General features: G+C 39.2%; 1 protein-coding gene across 1 annotated transcript in view; it reads right to left on the bottom strand.

Annotated features, from left to right (window-relative positions):
* Positions 1–16,384, bottom strand: part of LOC126183864 (ATP synthase subunit b, mitochondrial-like) — a 37,091-nt gene extending 20,707 nt beyond the window's left edge. The window contains exons 1-4 of the mRNA XM_049926157.1: positions 16,234–16,384; positions 15,066–15,272; positions 10,569–10,732; positions 1,685–1,873 (exon numbers count right to left, since the gene is read on the bottom strand). Of these exons, the coding sequence (XP_049782114.1) occupies positions 1,685–1,873; positions 10,569–10,732; positions 15,066–15,272; positions 16,234–16,267 (594 nt within the window). The 5' untranslated portion in view covers positions 16,268–16,384. The remainder of the gene's footprint in view (positions 1–1,684; positions 1,874–10,568; positions 10,733–15,065; positions 15,273–16,233) is intronic.
* Positions 16,385–21,395: the final 5,011 nt, after the last annotated feature.

Below are 21,395 nucleotides of genomic sequence, written 5' to 3'. Positions count from 1 at the left end.
TTATATTTAGAATTGCTAGATCTGACTGGCTGATAAAATCTTCAATTTCTGTGTGTTTGTGCCATCCAAATCTGTCAAAGTTGGCAAGTCCAATATCACCCACTTATATTTATATGAAGACAATGTGTTCAACAGCCAGCAGAATTGAACATGCATCTCATTACTCCATTTAATGCACTTTTTTCATCAAATTATACCATATGTGCGCCATCAGTCTTGTTCCTTTTGTTTTGAAATTTATCTTTGTATTGAATGCCAGTGGGTATAATATGAAGTACTCAAATGAGTATTTCCATCACTTGCATGCTTGCAAAAGTGTGGGAATGTAACTTCAAGAGGAACAGGCCATGAAATAAGTCTTATGAAACTAGATTAATTTTTCTGTGGGCAAAGGAGAGGCGAGTTATCCAGTGGTGTACATCTGCAAAATCAAAATATACTGCTGAGAAACATTTACTACCATGTTGCTGCAATCTGTAATTTGTAACATGCTTTGATATCTCTTAGCATGCTCTGCATAACATCACAACAATGGATGGATTTTCATACTTATCACACCGTCTAATAGAAGTACTCATCAGATCATCCAGTGTGAAGCCTTCTTGCAACAATTCACTGCAAATTTCAACTTATCTCAAGCATGCTCATTTGGGTTCATGTTAGATTCCACAAGCCATTACATTTTATGCATTCCTGCCTCCTGGAGGCAGCTAGTCTTAAGTTGGTCAAGTTGCACTTGAGCAGTGTCATTTTTAAAGACAATGTCATCACCAAAATGTTTACTGAAGGGCTGAGTATCTTGTCCCTAAACTTACATCCCCAAATAGTGATGAGATACGCCCAAAGCCCCATGAATGATACCAGCACAAACCATGACAGACCCACCTCCACGCTGCGAACATTTGGAACTACATGCCTGAGATACACTCATCTCACAGCTTCTACAGTCTTCTGCAATCATCATATTACAAAAATATTGCAGTCATTTGAGGAAAAACCTACACTATGGACTTTTTCATTCCAGGTGTCCCTGTTCGTCTACTGCACATACCACAGTACTGGGGGCTTTGTTTTGAGTCTGTAACACATCGAGGCCACAATTACTTGTGAGGCAGTTGCAGTAAACCCTTCTTCCCATTAAGTGACACTGCACATGCTGTTTAAGCTTGACATGACCTTCAAGGCATGTTAATCTGAAATGTGTAGATAATCTGCACTGCTCTGTTCACAATTGAAAAGACAGTACACTCTACTGAACTGCACCGACAATGTACATTTACTTTTACCTCTATTGCAGGCATGGCTGTAAGTAGCAATGTCTTGTGATCCAGGAAGAACTGAAAATGAATTTTCATGTCCAGAAGTAGCAATTGTGCAAGTCATTGACGGGGCAGCTCAATTTTAACAGTTATCAGGACAGATTATTGCACAACATTCGTGTACCATTACTTTACATTGACACGAACACCACATAAAATTTACCCAAGCAATTTCTAAATGAAACCTCTTCTCAAGGTTAAATCTGCTGATCAAACTCCCCAATCACATAGTTCAAAATGAACACCTAATTACAATTTCTACGAAATATTGTGCACTAATTTAAGTGCTTTCTCTGCATCCTGGCACTCAACTTATGGCAGTATGTAGTTCTTAATGGTGACAGCTAAAACAAATATAAATTTACCTCATTGTAGACCATCATTTGTCGTTCTCTGAAAGCAGCCTCCAACTGCAAAGCAACATTGTCTTTCTTTGCCTGCATAAGAAGTGTCTGCCCCTCTGCACGCCATTGAGCCTTCTTTTCCTCTTCAACTGCTTCTTCATATGTTCTTATACCAGAATTTCTTGCTTCCTTCCATTCTGCTTCTTCTTTCTGGAAAAAACGCAAGTAAAATTAACAAGAGATGACTTGGGAAAGAACTTATCAAATGCTACCCTAGTGTTGAAATCACAGTGCATTGGGAAAATAATCCATTCTAATAAGCACCGTAATCATCTATCCACCTTTTAGATAAAAAGTGTTGATAATCTTTTGCAACAGAAACATTTAGTTGCAGAAGATTAAAGGCACTAAGAGCATAGTTTAATGTCCTGTTCACAAACTTATTAGAGATTTAGTGCCAACTCTTTTGGGGAAGGAAATGGAGGGAACACTAGGATTTGGTAACATTATGAAAATAAAACTGGATGACCAAATGAGGATTTACACAAGTTTCTGAACATAGAAGTACCTGAGAACCTAATTACATATTAAGAGAATATTTATGCAACAGACTTTCTTCTACAAGTTAAATTCACATTTCAGAATCATGATTTTCACATAAAATACTTGGCAGAAAAAAGAAAACTGGAATTCCTCTTTAGTAAACCTCATTACTCAAAGACAGAAGAACACTGTTCTGTAATTGTGACACCCTACCTATAAAATGTTTACAGCTGTCGGTAAACCAGTATTCCACACCACCACATTCAACGTGAAAACTATCAAAGATCAAAGGATCACCATTCACCCACATCATCACGTCAGATCCAGAAAACCCATGCAGTCAAACAACCAGCCTATTTTCCACGTATATTGGCAGTTGGACTACCATTGTTTCATGCTAACACATGATGAAATGAAAACTGTAACAACCTTGTGAAGAACAACGAAGTAATGCCAAGTAACATTCGATAATGTTACCTGCATATTCTGGATTCTGAGTTACGGTATATTCCAGAATAAACAAACATTAAAAATGAGTTTTTTGCATGACTCACAATTAGTTTAGTCACATTATCATTGTTCTTACACATTATGAAGTTCATACTACACTATTGCCTGGGACCAAGGAACACTTTCCTTGAGCTAAAGAATAAGCTGTTTTATTTCCTTGAATGTGAAAGAAGCATTACTACAGAAAAATAAAAATTTCAGGCATAAGTTTAAATTACAAGTAATCCTAAGAATATGAACAGGATTTACAATCTAATACATTGACTGAGAACCTGAAGATTTATTACAATCTTGTCGGAAAATGCCTCTCTACGGAGTATAATTTTTTTTGTTCTAGTCCTTAGCAGCTTAAAGCACACAACAGTAAGTTGTATAATTAGGGACAAGTAATCATTTTTTATGGGTAATTTCGTGATTTTTATAGCATTTTATTGTTATTCCAAGGCAATTTTGGTGTTATTCCTTGGCAGTTTGCTAAACTCAGTACAACTTTGTGCCAAATTTGTTGCTACTTTTCAACCTCTTAGATTTAATGATACTCTTTTTGTCACATCCAGAGTTAAATTTTTCCAGATTTGGTCTTTATCTGCTGGCATCAGTGTCTCTTTGCCAAATTTGTTCTTTCCAATGTCACTGCTTTTTTTGTAAATTTCAGTTTGTTCCTTACCAAATTTGATATGTTTATTATCAAATTCTTGTTCTCCAATTTCGGTGCTATTTTTGACACGTAGTTTGTTATGCAGGAAAAACAATCATTGTAAGATTGTACACAAATCTCTGCCTTCGTGAAGAAAAAGGCACGATGAAATTTCACGATTCAATAACAATTACGAATATTAGTAAACTCACCCTGAGAGTTACATTTTTTTTATACAGGAAAAGTATGAATTTTGTAAAAATCACACATTTCTTTTTTTGGGGGGGTGGGGGTGGGGGTGGGGGCAGTGAACAGTATTCCAATACATGAACTCTAAAATCTGGAGATAACTTATTTGTCACACACTTCACAATATAATTGCAAACTACTTTTGCATCATCGTTTAATATTTAGTTTGTTTGTTACTAAAAATTTGGGTTATTAATTTTCTCTACAATGAGTGACAGAATGATTTATCAATAATTTGCTCCCTGCCGCCGTTGGATAAGCAGCTGCAGCAGCAAGTCGTATACTCCTAGCACACTCATTTGTTACATAGTTTAATTCTTAGTTTATTTGCGTGTTTTTGGTACTTGCATTGTTAAATTCATAAATTTCGGGCGTATTATAGTATTTGAGAGTTGTAGCATCGCGTTTTAGTACCTGAATAGTGTAAATTCGCGTAGTCTCCTTCCGCCGCCGAGCAGTGTGTCAGCAGTGCACAAGTTACTGCATTTACTAGGCAATCTCGTATTTTAATAACCGTTTAAATTTTGTGTCGATTTGTTTGCGCTCTGTGTAGATTAGTTCAGACGTTCTTTGCACAAGTTTTTAGCATGGATAGGGACTGCAACTGCTGTGTTCGGATGCAGGCTGAGTTGGCATCCCTTCGCTCCCAGCTTCAGGCAGTGTTGACTTCGGTCACACAGCTTGAGGCTGTTGCCAATGGGCATCACTGTGGGGGTCCGGATGGGAGTTTGTCGGGGACGGCCAGCTCGTCCCACACATCCCCCGATCGGGCTACGACTGTGGTTGCCCGGGATACTGCCCGCATTGAGGCTGATCCCTTACCTGTGGTAGAGTGGGAGGTCGTCTCAAGGTGTGGCAGGGGGCAAAAGACATTCCGGAGGGCTGAACGGAAGGCCTCTCCAGTTTGTCTGACGAACCGGTTTCAGGCTCTGTCTCTGGCTGATACTCAGGCTGATACTGATCTTCGGCCTGACATGGCTGCCTGTCCTGTTCCAGAGGTCGCCCCTCAGTCTGCAAGATCCGGGCGGTCGCAGAGGGTGGGCTTACTGGTAGTTGGGAGCTCCAACGTCAGGCGCGTAATGGGGCCCCTTAGGGATATGGCAGCAAGGGAGGGGAAGAAGACCAAAGTGCACTCCGTGTGCATACCGGGGGGAGTCATTCCAGATGTGGAAAGGGTCCTTCCGGATGCCATGAAGGGTACAGGGTGCACCCATCTGCAGGTGGTCGCTCATGTCGGCACCAATGATGTGTGTCGCTATGGATCGGAGGAAATCCTCTCTGGCTTCCGGCGGCTATCTGATTTGGTGAAGACTGCCAGTCTCGCTAGCGGGATGAAAGCAGAGCTCACCATCTGCAGCATCGTCGACAGGACTGACTGCGGACCTTTGGTACAGAGCCGAGTGGAGGGTCTGAATCAGAGGCTGAGACGGTTCTGCGACCTTGTGGGCTGCAGATTCCTCGACTTGCGCCATAGGGTGGTGGGGTTTCGGGTTCCGCTGGATAGGTCAGGAGTCCACTACACGCAACAAGCGGCTACACGGGTAGCAGGGGTTGTGTGGCGTGGGCTGGGCGGTTTTTTAGGTTAGATGGCCTCGGGCAAGTACAGAAAGGGCAACAGCCTCAACGGGTGCGGGGCAAAGTCAGAACATGCGGGGACCAAGCAGCAATCGGTATTGTAGTTGTAAACTGTCGAAGCTGCGTTGGTAAAGTACCGGAACTTCAAGCGCTGATAGAAAGCACTGAAGCTGAAATCGTTATAGGTACAGAAAGCTGGCTGAAGCCAGAGATAAATTCTGCCGAAATTTTTACAAAGGTACAGACGGTGTTTAGAAAGGATAGATTGCATGCAACCGGTGGTGGAGTGTTCGTCGCTGTTAGTAGTAGTTTATCCTGTAGTGAAGTAGAAGTGGATAGTTCCTGTGAATTATTATGGGTGGAGGTTACACTCAACAACCGAGCTAGGTTAATAATTGGCTCCTTTTACCGACCCCCCGACTCAGCAGCATTAGTGGCAGAACAACTGAGAGAAAATTTGGAATACATTTCACATAAATTTTCTCAGCATGTTATGGTCTTAGGTGGAGATTTCAATTTACCAGATATAGACTGGGACACTCAGATGTTTAGGACGGGTGGTAGGGACAGAGCATCGAGTGACATTATACTGAGTGCACTATCCGAAAATTACCTCGAGCAATTAAACAGAGAACCGACTCGTGGAGATAACATCTTGGACCTACTGGTAACAAACAGACCCGAACTTTTCGACTCTGTAAGTGCAGAACAGGGAATCAGTGATCATAAGGCCGTTGCAGCATCCCTGAATTTGGAAGTTAATAGGAATATAAAAAAAGGGCGGAAGGTTTATCTGTTTAGCAAGAGTAATAGAAGGCAGATTTCAGACTACCTAACAGATCAAAACGAAAATTTCTGTTCCGACACTGACAATGTTGAGTGTTTATGGAAAAAGTTCAAGGCAATCGTAAAATGCGTTTTAGACAGGTACGTGCCGAGTAAAACTGTGAGGGACGGGAAAAACCCACCGTGGTACAACAACAAAGTTAGGAAACTACTGCGAAAGCAAAGAGAGCTTCACTGCAAGTTTAAACGCAGCCAAAACCTCTCAGACAAACAGAAGCTAAACGATGTCAAAGTTAGCGTAAGGAGGGCTATGCGTGAAGCGTTTGGTGAATTCGAAAGCAAAATTCTATGTACCGACTTGACAGAAAATCCTAGGAAGTTCTGGTCTTACGTTAAATCAGTAAGTGGCTCGAAACAGCATATCCAGACACTCCGGGATGATGATGGCATTGAAACAGAGGATGACAAGCGTAAAGCTGAAATACTAAACACCTTTTTCCAAAGCTGTTTCACAGAGGAAGACCGCACTGCAGTTCCTTCTCTAAATCCTCGCACAAACGAAAAAATGGCTGACATCGAAATAAATGTCCAAGGAATAGAAAAGCAACTGGAATCACTCAACAGAGGAAAGTCCACTGGACCTGACGGGATACCAATTCGATTCTACACAGAGTACGCGAAAGAACTTGCCCCCCTTCTAACAGCCGTGTACCGCAAGTCTCTAGAGGAACGGAAGGTTCCTAATGATTGGAAAAGAGCACAGGTAGTCCCAGTCTTCAAGAAGGGTCGTCGAGCAGATGCGCAAAACTATAGACCTATATCTCTGACGTCGATCTGTTGTAGAATTTTAGAACATGTTTTTTGCTCAAATATCATGTCGTTTTTGGAAACTCAGAATGTACTATGTAGGAATCAACATGGATTCCGGAAACAGCGATGGTGTGAGACCCAACTCGCTTTATTTGTTCATGAGACCCAGAAAATATTAGATACAGGCTCCCAGGTAGATGCTATTTTCCTTGACTTCCGGAAGGCGTTAGATACAATTCCGCACTGTCGCCTGATAAAGTAAGTGCCTACTGAATATCAGACCAACTGTGTGGCTGGATTGAAGAGTTTTTGCTAACAGAACACAGCACGTTGTTCTCAATGGAGAGACTTCTACAGACAAAGTAACCTCTGGCATGCCACAGGGGAGTGTTATGGGACCATTGCTTTTCACAATATATATAAATGACCTAGTAGATAGTGTCTGAAGTTCCATGCGGCTTTTCGCGGATGATGCTGTAGTATACAGAGAAGTTGCAGCATTAGAAAATTGTAGCGAAATGCAGGAAGATCTGCAGCGGATAGGCACTTGGTGCAGGGAGTGGCAACTGACCCTTAACATAGACAAATGTAATGTATTGCGAATACATAGAAAGAAGGATCCTTTATTGTATGATTATATGATAGCGGAACAAACACTGGTAGCAGTTACTTCTGTAAAATATCTGGGAGTATGCGTGCGGAACGATTTGAAGTGGAATGATCATATAAAATTAATTGTTGGTAAGGCGGGTACCAGGTTGAGATTCATTGGGAGAGTCCTTAGAAAATGTAGTCCATCAACAAAGGAGGTGGCTTACAAAACACTCGTTCGACCTATACTTGAGTATTGCTCATCAGTGTGGGATCCGTACCAGATCGGGTTGACGGAGGAGATAGAGAAGATTCAAAGAAGAGCGGCGCGTTTCGTCACAGGGTTATTTGGTAACCGTGATAGCGTTACGGAGATGTTTAACAAACTCAAGTGGCGGACTCTGCAAGAGAGGCGCTCTGCTTCGCGGTGTAGCTTGCTCGCCAGGTTTCGAGAGGGTGCGTTTCTGGATGAGGTATCGAATATATTGCTTCCCCCTACTTATACCTCCCGAGGAGATCACGAATGTAAAATTAGAGAGATTAGAGCGCGCACAGAGGCTTTCAGACAGTCGTTCTTCCCGCGAACCATACGCGACTGGAACAGGAAAGGGAGGTAATGACAGTGGCACGTAAAGTGCCCTCCGCCACACACCGTTGGGTGGCTTGCGGAGTAGAAATGTAGATGTAGATGTAGATGTAATTTAACAGTTGTAATCTTAAGGAAATACTGAATGTGATCACTCAGTGGCATGCTCTCCACTTCAATTCTTTAAGTGTTGCAGCTAAAGTAATGGAGAAACACTACACATCACTTGTCACAATCTGATTTTGTATCATTTTCTTCTGCACCACTAGAGCAATCACAGCAGCCTCTTAGATATGTACTTACATTTCTTTTTGCTGCCAAGGAGACAGATGACATTTCTAGTTGGTGTGATGTAGGAAAATGTGAGTTGATCAGTAGGAAAAACAAACCCCCTTAATGTTAGGTGACAGCATTAGTAGTGCCCCAATTGATACAGTCACATCGTTCAAATATCTGGCCATAATGATACAGTGATATGTAATGAAACAAGCATGTAAAGATTGTCGGAGGGAGGTGAATGGTCAACTTAGTTTATTGAGAGAATTTTGGGAACGTGTTGTTCATCTGTAAGGGATACTGCATATAGGACACTAATGCATCCTATTCAAAGTACTGCTCGGGTGTTTGGGATCCGTACCAGGTCAGAATAAAGGAAGACATCGAACCAATTCGGAGGTGGGCTGCCAGATTTGTTACTAGTAGATTTGAACACCTCTCAGGTATTACAGTGATGCTTTGGGAGCTCTAAAGGGGAATTCCTGGAGGTAAGGCAACATTAGCAGCTGACTGCAGAATGATTCTACTGCAACCAACATACATTTCGTTTAAGGACCACAAAGGTAAGATATGAGAAATCAGGGCTCATACAGACACACATAAACACTCACTTCGTCGCTCTACTTGCAAGTGGAACAGGAAAGGAAATGACCAGCAGAGGTACAGGGTACACCCTGCCACACACAGTATAGTGGCTTGCGGAGTACGTATGAAGATGTAGATCTGTTGATTAATTTTCTTTCCTTGTTGCCAAAGTTGCTTTCTTATGAACAGGTGAATAATACGAGGCATTATCCAAAACAATGAAGGCTTTGTCATATTTGTAGTAAATGACTTTACAAATTATTTCTCAATAACTATCCTATCCATCTCTTCACAGTACCGAAACCCTGTTTGGCATGAAGCCATCCAATGCTCTTATGTGTAAAAGAATTTGCCCTCTTTCTTACAGACCCTTGCACTGAACTTCCTGGGGTTTACATCACTCCACCCTCGATGTAATTAATGACTGGCATTAATCCAGGTTTCACCTAGCCACACAATACTTTCAAATGTCACACCTTTGTGTTCTTCATGGGACTCTGCACCATGATCCAACATCTGTCCTTTCCATTACCAATCAAGTAATGGAAGGCTACATCTTTTAGAACTGTTCAAACATTTGCTGCCTTCAGAAACGTAGCCTTTTTGAAGTGGTTAGCAATTTCAATAACATGGGATGTTGCCTTTCCTGGAATAGTGTTTTTCTGGAAGTCATCCTAAGCTGTTACTTGCTTCACCCGCTACCACTTTTTTCCTGGTGTTTGCAGTCCTGTTGCGCCAGTCTCACCACAATTTATATTGTACTGGTATTTCCTAATTACTACAACACTGTCCTTTGCTTACTTTCAAAGTTGTCGCACTCCTCTTTACAAACTGAGCAACAGGAAATAATGGCTCACTTTTTGCCCTCTTCTTTCCCAAAGAAGTTCCTCAGTGAATACCAAATTCATGGGCTTTGTTATGTTATGCTTTTCTTCCTCTATCACATTTTACACTTTTGGCTCCCTTGAAACATTCCACTGCACATGGTTTCAAATGAAATAAAAATGAATTAATAAAAAAGTGAAATAACAGCACCAGTTACATGCTGGGAACTGTTACATTTCACACATTATTTTCTAATTGTGGAATCGTGGCTTGTGCAGTCCTTAATCGGCTGGCTTCCAGCCATCACTAGGTAACAAAAGAAATAGGTAATGAATGAAAAAAACACTACTGAGTTGCCAATACCAAAGACTGATCTCCCTTACTATGACAGTCACTTTATTTCATATAATGGACTTACTGCTGTCACTGAGTGGCAGTCACACATTACCTCTACTTGTTGCTGGAAACAAGGTGAAGTGCTATTCAGTGAATGACTCACCATTTTTTAAATTATATTACACACATATTGCTTACCAATTTTAGGTAACAATCAGGAGGGAAGGAGGTTGTTGGGGGTCACGATAACATGAATGCCAGCTTGGAACACTTAACAGGAAAGGAAACCAGCCATGGCCTCTAAGGAACCATTGTGGTATCTGCCTGAAGGCATTATTTATGTATACAGGAAATAACAGAAAACAAATGAATATGGCAGCTGATATTTGAAACCCACTTCTTTAACATAACTCTACTGCCTTAATTTTTTTAATGGACTGCAACAGTATAGTGTAGTTCAACAACCAGTAATATAACATTTTCACCATTTTGAAACTATAAATTTCTCATTGTTTCATTGTTCAAACAGCAGCCCATAGAGGAAATTCTCTACTTCACCAGCAAATTAACAGCAGCCATCAAAAAGAAGTACTTACATCAACTTCTGCATCTGCATATGCAGCAATTTTTGGACCCAACTTCTTCACAGCAAAAATAATGAGTATGGCAAATGACAAACCATTGTAATACTCATGTTCCATGATGTATATCTCTTTGCTGCACAAATAGGTTGTTAAACCCAAGCCAAAGACATATGGGCCTGAAATTTTTAGCATACAAATTAGTTATACCCATGCCATGTAATAAATTTTTTTTATTTTAAACTAATTATGATTAAAGCACACGACTTAAGCAGTTTCACCACAACAAATTCTTGCCCAACCTCAGGCACAAAATCACATCCATTTCCAGAGAGCACAAGTAAACATCTTTCTTGCTCTGCCTGTCCACTGACCAATGCAAACTATACTCATTGCATTTCTTACATATAATGTTTTACCTTACTGCATTGAACAGTCTACGCTTATTTGATGATTTAAAATTTGATCCTCAGCTGGATGATTATTTTTCTTAGAATTTAGTTAACTGCATCTACAACTGTTCAAAACAAGAACAAATTCACATTATCTGGATTCACATTTGCATTCCCTGTTTAACTGATTGGTTAAATCCACCTAAGTTGGAGGAGACAGTAATTTTCAGTAACCCTACATAACCAAATATTATGATAAACATGGAAATACGGAAGCGTCCGATCCCGCCCATCTCCTTTGACCCATGACGTCACAAATATGGCGGAAACAAAAACAAACACACACACTTTCCACAAGAAGCCTAATGACACTAACGGGACAAACACAGGAAATGGGGTGTTTTGGGTGGGGGGGGGGGGGGGCAAACTAAATATAAACAAATTTAGACGCCTTGCGTAGCTACAACGTGTAAGTGAAGACAGCCATGCATGAATACCCACCCACCTCCCCAGGTGTCATAACCCCTGCAACCCATAGAAGATAAAGATGCTTCAGTAGCTGATTAGTGTTTTTTGTCTTTAAAAAGAAATCTCACGGGATAGAACGAACAGATCAGAAAAGTAAACAAAACAAGATCAAACAGAACTGGAGACAGCCACACTCAAACCAAACCCCGCGCCGTCATGACGTCACACACGACAACACCCTTACGTCACGGGTCAAAGCCGACGCATGGGATCGGACGCTTCTGTCGACCCGATAAACATTTAGGTTCACATCTTGTTTGGCCCTCCTTTTCACATTTATTCTCCCCAAAAACTTTTTGGTATAATGCCTGCAAAAATAAATACATTTAAAAGCTCATCTTTATAACTGGTCTAGGAGAAGTAATTTAATTGCAAATATGCATGGTAACTTTCCTCATTTTTCCTTTATGTAGTAATATAACAACTTACCAGGTCAACAAGTATAATGATATGCCTGATTTTATATTAACAAAATAAAAATACCATTTATTCAGCATGTTTATTTTCAGTTTTAATTTTTTTCTGAATTAAATCATATATACTTAGACAGCAATACTAATTATTTTCATATCAATACAGTTTAAATTTTTTATAAACCACTAAGAATATGTGTCCCACTGGATCATGGTACACAATTTAAATATACTCATTCAATGCTGAAACAGGTGATCTAGTCTCAAGTGAAAGTTTACATAGTTTACAAAACTTGCACACTTCACATTGATCTCTTTCACAATCTGATTAAAATATGGCAGCTAAGACATCTCTTATTGCAAATCAGAACGCTCCTTTGGAGAAACGAATTCAAAGATTCCAAGTGTACAAAATCCAAGCAACACGGAATATACCGATATCACAATAATTCTGAACAGAGACTATCTGTAGCTGGGTACTATTTATCGAGTTTTGTTATAAATTAAGATTTTTGAAATCTGGTTGTGGAAGTAGAGAAACTTTAGGCCCTATCTTCCTTGCACTTTCTGTGCGAAGCCATTTTTCCACAAAATTTATATTCTGAATTATTGAAAGAGAGGAAGTTCACTGAAATTATTGCAATAAAAGCAGCACTGCTGTGAACTGAACACTCAAATGCTTCCAAAGGTGAGCCTATAATCTATTTTGCCTGTTGAGCACAATATCTTTCAGGCAACAAACATTAACACAAAACAAATATTTTAGAAACTGCACAGTGACAATCAGATCTGTATTCACAGTCCATACACTGCTATCCCTAACATTGTAAAGCATAAAGCAATAGTAAAATACCAAAGGCAACATGGTAAAGTCATTTTTCCATTGTTCCTTTTACACAGCAAAGAGTAAATAAACATTTTCTTAAATACAGTGATAAGAAAGAAGCCCTTCTAATGTTCTTTAAATATGACAATTTTATTTTTGACTTATCTTTCCTGCATATGAGAAAAGACTCACTTGGGATATTTGTTTTTTTGGCCGCACTGCAGCACATTTCAAACTTCTACAATTGTTGTGCCTTTCCAAATATACAACAACTGTGCACAATTTAAGAAAATGTACTGAGCAATCTGAAATTTACTTTCCTTAAAACCGAATAAAACCAAAATTTCATATGAGGTGCCAATGCATTGTGTCACTTCATAAATTCTCTCAAGTTACAACTCGACAAAATTGTAAAAACTGTCGAAGTTGCATAGAAGTTTGTCTTTATTAACTGAAGACTAGGTTTGGATGATGTTTTACTTGTGCAGATGGTTTGAAAAAGAACTGCAAAGGTCCGAAATTAGTCCTCAGTTAATGAAGATTAAATTCTATGCAACTTCAATAATTTTGCCGAATCATTTCAAGTTGCTGCCTTGTTTCCATCCAGCATGCTGGAAGTAAATAGTTTCTGTACATCACCCCCCAAGCTTAGAATTAGCTTTCCTCAAAATTCAATACATCCAGATAATTACAAGAACACTATTTTAAAATCCCAGAGATATTTAAAAGCAATTTTTTAAAGAAGGTTGATTATTTTACTATGAATTTAGCAACCATAATATCCTACTTTAAACAATTCAAAGAGAGAAAGACTCTTGCTAGTTGCAAACATGCTTTGGTCACTGACAACCTTACAGACTGAGGACAACACCTTTGGTAAAGGTTGCAAAAATTCGCTGTGTTATATTTGGATAGTTCTTGTAATAAATGAAACTGTTCCTGTTCAACAGATATTATGTGACTCCTTGGAAAAGGAAGTTCAGGATGAGGGTATAGGATGATGGTATATGCTATGTGCAAAGCACATAGCCTGGGTATAGTGGCTGTTGGGCGAAACTACCATGCTCTCTCTCTGTACTGCTGCTCTCATTATATCAGTCTTTCACGCAGGCCTGGTCTTGCTTTCTCTGCTTCCAGTATCCCCTTCTATAAATTACAAAGAAACTTAATAGCAAATACCTTAACTGTTCAATCACAGTTTAAATGATAGTACATTCTACAGCAAATCCAACACCTAATGCCATCCAAATGTCACTGAGCACTTCACTAACATCAAATCAGTGTAACCGTGAATATGCAAAAACTAACAGTTCTTTCAACCAACAGTAACAAAACTTACTTCAGATACTACATAATTCATGTACTGTGGCTTTGTGGCTATGTCAGTATGACAAATACTCAGAACAGAGTTAAGTACTGTGACATTTCCATGGTTTTTTATTTGCTTATTTCACCTCTTGCAACTATTTGCAGGCATGAAAAATGCAAAATTATGTTGTAATTTGATGTGCGTGTTAAACTGTACAATGAGCGTTACACAGTGCAAAGGCCCTGTACTTTCGCTAATTTATCTATAATGTGCGTGCATAATATGCAATAAAATACTCAGACAATTATATGAAAAGGACAGCTGCTACTGACCATACAATGGAGATAGTGAGTCACAGATACACGCAATGAAAAGACTGTCAGAAAGTGAGCTTTCGGCCAACAAGGCCTTCATCAAAATTAGACAACACAACCATGCATGCAACTCTCACAGACATGACCACAGTTTCGGGCAGCTGTGCGTTAGAGAGAGAGAGAGAGAGAGAGAGAGAGAGAGAGATTTCGACGAAGGCCTTGTTAGCCAAAAGCTCACTTTCTCTGATATTCTTTTCGTTGTGACTATCTGCGACTCAGCCTCTCCAGCTCTGCTACGTGGTGAGTAGCAACTATCCTGTTCATAATATTGTTACATCCCATCCCGGATTTTCCATTGTTTGAAAATGCTCTGAGAAGATTACATACAACAGATTTTCATGCAGCTATGCAAGTTTCAAATCTAACCTACATTATTTCTCCTGGGTCACTATGCCATAGACCTCCCGCTAAAACCTATCATTCTGCCAGAACAATCAAAATACTGAGGGCACTATCACTCTACCTGTAGGTCATAAAATAATCAGCTGAGTGGAGTCATTCAAAGAGAAAGATGATACAGTACAACAGCACAATATCTATACAAATACCACAGCATTCAAACATGCACTCAGTCAACACAATTAGTGTTAAATCAGGAAACACCTTAACCAGCCACAATCACTTAACATTTTCCAACCAGTAATGAACACAGAGGAATTTAACCTCTTACCTGTGACTCCAGTCTTTTTGTAGAAGAAAGTGAACCATTCCTCTGGGATGAATCCCAAACGGACTTTGCCTGGAAATTCAGCCCTCACTGGTCGAGGAAAATTTTTTAGGTCTCTCTCTGGGTAATCATCTCTTGCTTCAGGTAAAAGTCCAGAGGCTTTCTGTACACATCTCACATTAGCTAATAATGGTACATGAGACTTCTGGCCTGTAAAATAAATTATATACAAAGTAACAACATGTTATTGCTTTGCGTTCAAAGCAATCCAAACATGCAAAATACTTATTTCGGGAACGACTTTTGTCAATATAATTAACTACCTTTTCCCCTTTGTGTCTAGCATTACACATTTTATTTCTAATGCAAAAGGTGGGTTACTTACTTATGTGCATAACAAATTTAACAGCTAACAGACTTGGCTGATTTAAAAACTTAGGTTGAGAATGTAACTAGGTATTTCCCATGAGAGAAAACTGAATATCTGAACCATCACAAGTGGAATGTTATTCTTTCTCCAAATACAAAATAAATATTGCAGCCGAGGAAAATTACCACCCCTTTGAAAACACGGCGTCCAACTGAACTGAGACATACAATTTACTCAGTTGAGTAAATGTGAGAACTCAAACTCCGAATTCATCAAGTTTTGGAAAGGAGTTCCGCACATCAATTACATTACATAAAATGTACAACTTAGTCGTTTCCTCCCACGAACTGCCGACCACCCTCCCCCCTTTCTCAGAACGATTTAATACCACAGTGGAAGTTGTCAATCTTCTGTCTCACGGAGGCCGAGGGGACGGGGGGCGGTTGCATCATTATTGAAACACATTGGGGGGTTTACCTTGTTCAAACAGTATACTTAGGCTAAATCTATTCATGTCGCTCAATTGGGAATATTACTCACTGCTCACGGCATTAAACGAATCGTGTAAATTATGATTTTATTAAACAATACTGAAAGATTGATATTTTATTATACAACTATATACATTCCCTCCACCTTAACGTTATTCATGAAAATTTTCTACTCGACCATTCAACCTCGGTTAGAGCAAGGGACTGCAGAACTCGATAATATTGCATATGCCATAAGCGAATAAATCTTATAACAACTGAAAACCTGGGCTTCAAATATAAAGGATTAGACGAAATACACGATACTTACACAGAACTGAAGAAAGCCTCTGAAACATTGACATTTTCCCAGGTTTGACCTCCTCGCCCCTTTCGTTCACGGCCTGGCCAACATAGGATAGGACACCTACGTAGTAAAATTACACTTGAAAGATACTCCACTACCCCCACAAAAATATCGGTCTGTTTTTTTTAATTGCTCTTAATATATACTTTTTATTTCGGGACTAGCTAAAAATATTTAATTTCAGATTAAGCTTTCCTCGTCCTAAATTTTTCGGATAACGGAACTTATTATTTGTCAAAATACAGTAAGAAATTTAGCTACGTATTATCGTGATGTCAGAAATTGTAAATGTCGTGTGACTAAAGCCATTTGTTTAAAAAGTGTAAAATGTTTTTCAGAGGCCGCAACTACTGATAAAATTTGTTGATATTCAAATTATTTAATGAAGCAATACCTCGAGACTTGTTACTTAATTAAGTAATTTGAATGTCAACCAGTTTTATGACTGGTAGCGGTTTCTGAAAAACCTTTTCATACGTAGTCATGTGTTTCTTTCGTGTTGTGCGCAAATAAGTAATTATGTGGGTAAGAACAGAACTGTTCGTATAATAAATATAAAACATGTTCACATTAGTATCGATACCAGTTCAGCATATACAGATTTCTTGTCTTTTTTCGGGTTTTCATTACGTGAACGAATGCAACTATACCTGTTCATGTTAACAGTTTTCCATATTCAAGGTATTCCGTAATAAATAAGAAAACACCACCAGGACCAAACAGTCTAAAATAGCATAACAAAACACAGTGGATCCACGTTTGCGAATCCACAGGCGATGATTTGAACGCCTTGGAAGAGCAGATACATCTTACGAACTACAGCAACCATCACTGGAATGACGTAAAACTGAAAAGTAAGAAAGCACTCCGTCGTCAGGCCACAAGTGGCCCATCGGGCCCATCGACCGCCGTGTCATCCTCAGCTGAGGAAGCGGATAGGAGGGGTGTGAGGTCAGCACACCGCTCTCCCGGTCGTTATGATGGTTTTCTGTGATCAGAGCCGCTATTATTCGCTCGAGCAGCTCCTCAATTGGCATCACGAAGCTGAGTGCACTCCGAAAAACGGCAACAGGGCATGGCGGCCCGGACGGTCACCCATCCAAGTACAGGCCACACCCAACAGCGCTTAAGTTCAGTGATCTGACGGGAACCGGTGTATCAACTGCGGCAAGGCAGCTGCCAAAACTGAAAAGTAATACATCAGAATTAAAACTTCGTGACAAATATGTCGTATTTAACAGACATAACGTTGTCTTGGAGAAATTTGACCATCCAATACCATAAAGTTCATGAACATGTACGGAAATTCGACAAAGCCACTTGTTGTGTTATTTACGTTTAGAAAGGGGAATATATTTATCAGGTAAGAGTCGTGGAAAATGTCATTTGACGATCTCATAAAAGAAGACAAATTCAATTACTTTTAAAGGAAAACATCATGTATGTGCGAAATTGTGACTGACAATAGAACATGTAACACATTTTAACTATTTAGGTTGTGACATCACATATGACTGCAGCCAATGCCTACAAGATTGTTAATGCCAGCTTTCCCACCCTTGCCATTTCTCATAGCTAAAGTTCTGCCGACAGATGTCATGTTCAATCCCTGTTGTTTAGAGCTGTGAGTATACAATTCTTCTCTATATTGCAAATCTTATGAGTGATATTTTCCTGGTACCGTAGTTGTTTAATTTTCTTCTTGAAAAGACAACAGGATTATTGTTAAGTAAATACTTGCATAATAATTGGTTACAGAATGTCCAACAGATTTTTTATATGAATTACCATTACTGCCATCGCAAAACGCATATGAGGCCAAACACACGTTTTTCTGACAAAAACCGAGCATTAAACATTTTAAGTATACATTAGATGCATTACGCAAATAGTGAGGCAAGGTGCAGACTACAGAATGCGAAAAAGCGTTCTAGCTGCAATTTGCCGCCAGATACTTGAATATACAACAGTTTCTGTCAAGAATCTAATCTTTAACATTTCCAACTGGAGTACGTTACTGTTATTGTTTCATTGGAAAGAAATTTGTAAGGAATTATTTCCTTAAGAGGGTATGGAACTTGTTCAATGCAGAATGTAAACGACCATGTACTTAAGAAAATATATTTTTTGTTATTAAAATACCATGTTATACTGTGACATTACACAAGTTAATATACTGCTTTTCTTTTTCTTGTTGTGTCAATTTCGGCTGCTTCCTCTTCAGGACATCTAACTGGTACAGTAACACTAGTCGTTGCAGGTCAGCATTAGACAAAGTCATCGTCTCATCCATTTCCATGCTTAACCTGTGACCTATCGGCACTCACCCAGGCCATGAACTCTTGTTAAACAAATAATCCAGAAAAGCTAAAGAAAATATTTGTACGCCTATAAGGAGAAAGAAGGACATACAATTCTGTTAAGGAGTTTCAGTTTCAAATACAGGAAAAGAGGGTTGAGGGGAAATCTGATACTATGTAAAAATCACTTTTGAATGAAAATCTTACTTCTAGTCAGTCTTCACATAGAGTATGTTACGAGCAGACAATAACAGATGGTGGCTGGGATTCCTCACACTGGCAAGTGAGTCCACTTTACTGTAGATAATGAAGTAATTCTAAGGAATGAGACAAATTTTTCTCATATTCAGGGTATTCACTATTCACTTGTTAGTTTGGGTACAGTTGTTGTCGTCAGTGTGACTTGCTGATCAACTGGTAGTGATGTGGTTTGATATTTCATTTAAGCACAGCTGCATACCACTTAACTTTCTCAATTAATTTGTACCCTTCAATAAGTGGTAATAATATTTGAATTTATTTTCCATAAAATGCTAATAGTATTTTTGGCCACAGCAACATCATTGCAGTCAATAACACTTCCAGTGATTTGTTGCAGCTCTGTTTCACATTACATATTAAATGTGCCACATTCTATGTATGTAGAATACAAACAACTAATATTAGTTAACAGTTGCTTTCTGTTTTATCACAGATGTAAGTTATGTGATTTGGAGCCACTGTCATTAATCAAAATTCACTTAACTTTTGTAATAATGAAGGTTGAGTGTTTCTCAGTGACACAAACCATGTCATTTTTAAAAAAATGACCATTATATGGATTACTAACTCTAGGACTTACTTTTTTAGATAAGTATGCTTTATTAATTTTTTAACAGTGAAATGGTGATCCTAAAAATACTAGCTGAGGATATGCCAAACAAGTGGAATAATACAACTTGTAATAAGTCACTGCAAATACCTTTTTAATCTATCGACAATATTTCTTTCCTCAGTAGATTAGTTAATAGAGTTACTATTTTATCTGATTGGAATTCCTGTCATTCCAGAAGAGATTGAATTTGTCTAAATGCCGACCTGGACAAAATGTATAATGGAGTCTATAAAGAATGCTTCAGTTTTTACTATAGAAACTACATTCTCTCTCTTCTGACACTGTCTGCTGTGTCAACTATAACATCCACTATCAGAGGCAAAAGTCTGGCCATGCATGATAATAGAAAAATGCCAGCAGTCGCGTTGGGTCAGGTAAACAATAATGCCAGTTTGCCGGAGACAATAATACCAACAATGACTCCGCTTACACTGTTCCTTACATGTAGACAATTAAAGAAAATATACTGTTTTGTGTACACGCTATTGTAGCTGTAAAATTCGTGCATGCAAAGGGATCAGGCAACGTCCATAACCTCTATAGTTGCGCGCTCTCTGTCATGAGTGTCAGCAGTGAAACGACGAAACAAAAAACGTTTTGTGACCCCTGTGGAGTCGGTACGTGGTGCGAACAGCACCCCCAGTGCCAGCCTTACTGCGCCACTGCATCTATGCTATCAACAACATTCTCGTCTTGTGTAGAACAAGACTGATGCTCTAATGTATACTGATATGTCCATTAACCAGCCATTTCCCATTCCCATTTCAGCATGAACGATAAAGTACTCTGGCTGATGGTCTTAGCCATCATCTACCGTTACCTTACAAACAGCCAGTCAAGGAACTAAAATTAGGGGGAAAACCGTATATTCGCATCTTTTTGTACATTGGTGTCATGAAGTGTTGCAAGCAACATACTAAAAATCACCAACCTATGGGATGTGTGTGTGGGGACTGGAGGGGACAGGCATTTAACAGTCACTTTTTTGGGGTATATAGGGAGACAGGGACGAATATGGACAGCAGTTCATGAAAAAGTTTTATTTGTCACTAACTCAGTTTCAAATTATGTGACTGCAATGAAATCTGGTGTCAAAACCACCATATGAGTTTCTTTCTCTGACATGGTTGGTTATTATCATCTCTGAGTCATTTCAGAAGCTGGCAGCCATGTTAAAACTCATCAGCTGTTTTTGTTGTATTTATTTTGGCTTGAATACTGTTGCTGTTTTTGTGACATACATTTGCGGAATCATTTCAAAAGTCTCCAGGTAAATATAATTACTATATGTAAGACACATTCTCAGAGATTTACACTACAATTGCGTTTCTTGTGGAAACTATAAAATATCCACTTATGCTGTAACTTTTTTTACATCCAGGGGTGAATAGGGGCAGCATGGTTAGGAAGTATCAGTCTGATCCCAGAGGCCATCAGTGGTGGGACAAAGTTCGTTCTAAGGTGTTTTGCTAGTGCAGGTTAGCAACATTCAGGGGTAAGTATACATTCAGGGATGAACCTGTTGTTCTCTTTTCATTGATAGGTTCTTAACCTATTGTTCTGTGAAGTGGATTATAGTCCCCTAGGGATAATCTGTTCATCTGAGAAACCTCCCCCTTCCCTCCACCTCCTCCTCCCAATCACTCTAGAAATCTCCAACCTTTCCCCCTCCCCCTTGTTGATATAGGTACGCTTTCAGACCTGAGTTATTCGAATAACCCCTTCCCACTCTCTGCATTTGATTGACTACTTAATTAAATTTATCAATTAATTAACCCTTCCCCCTCTGGTAAATCCCCCAACCTTCCCCACTACCTTTGGAAGTTGGTGGCTCAGTGCAGGAGAGGAAAAATCTCATGACAGGATATTCAATGATATAGCAGAGGGTATACCATTTATTTATATATTAAAAAAATCAATTTTCAGGTGTTGGATCTCTCTTGCTCATCATT

This window comes from Schistocerca cancellata, chromosome 4 (genome assembly GCF_023864275.1).
Source record: "Schistocerca cancellata isolate TAMUIC-IGC-003103 chromosome 4, iqSchCanc2.1, whole genome shotgun sequence".
NCBI lineage: Eukaryota > Metazoa > Arthropoda > Insecta > Orthoptera > Acrididae > Schistocerca > Schistocerca cancellata.
This window is presented reverse-complemented; position numbering and strand designations above follow the sequence as displayed.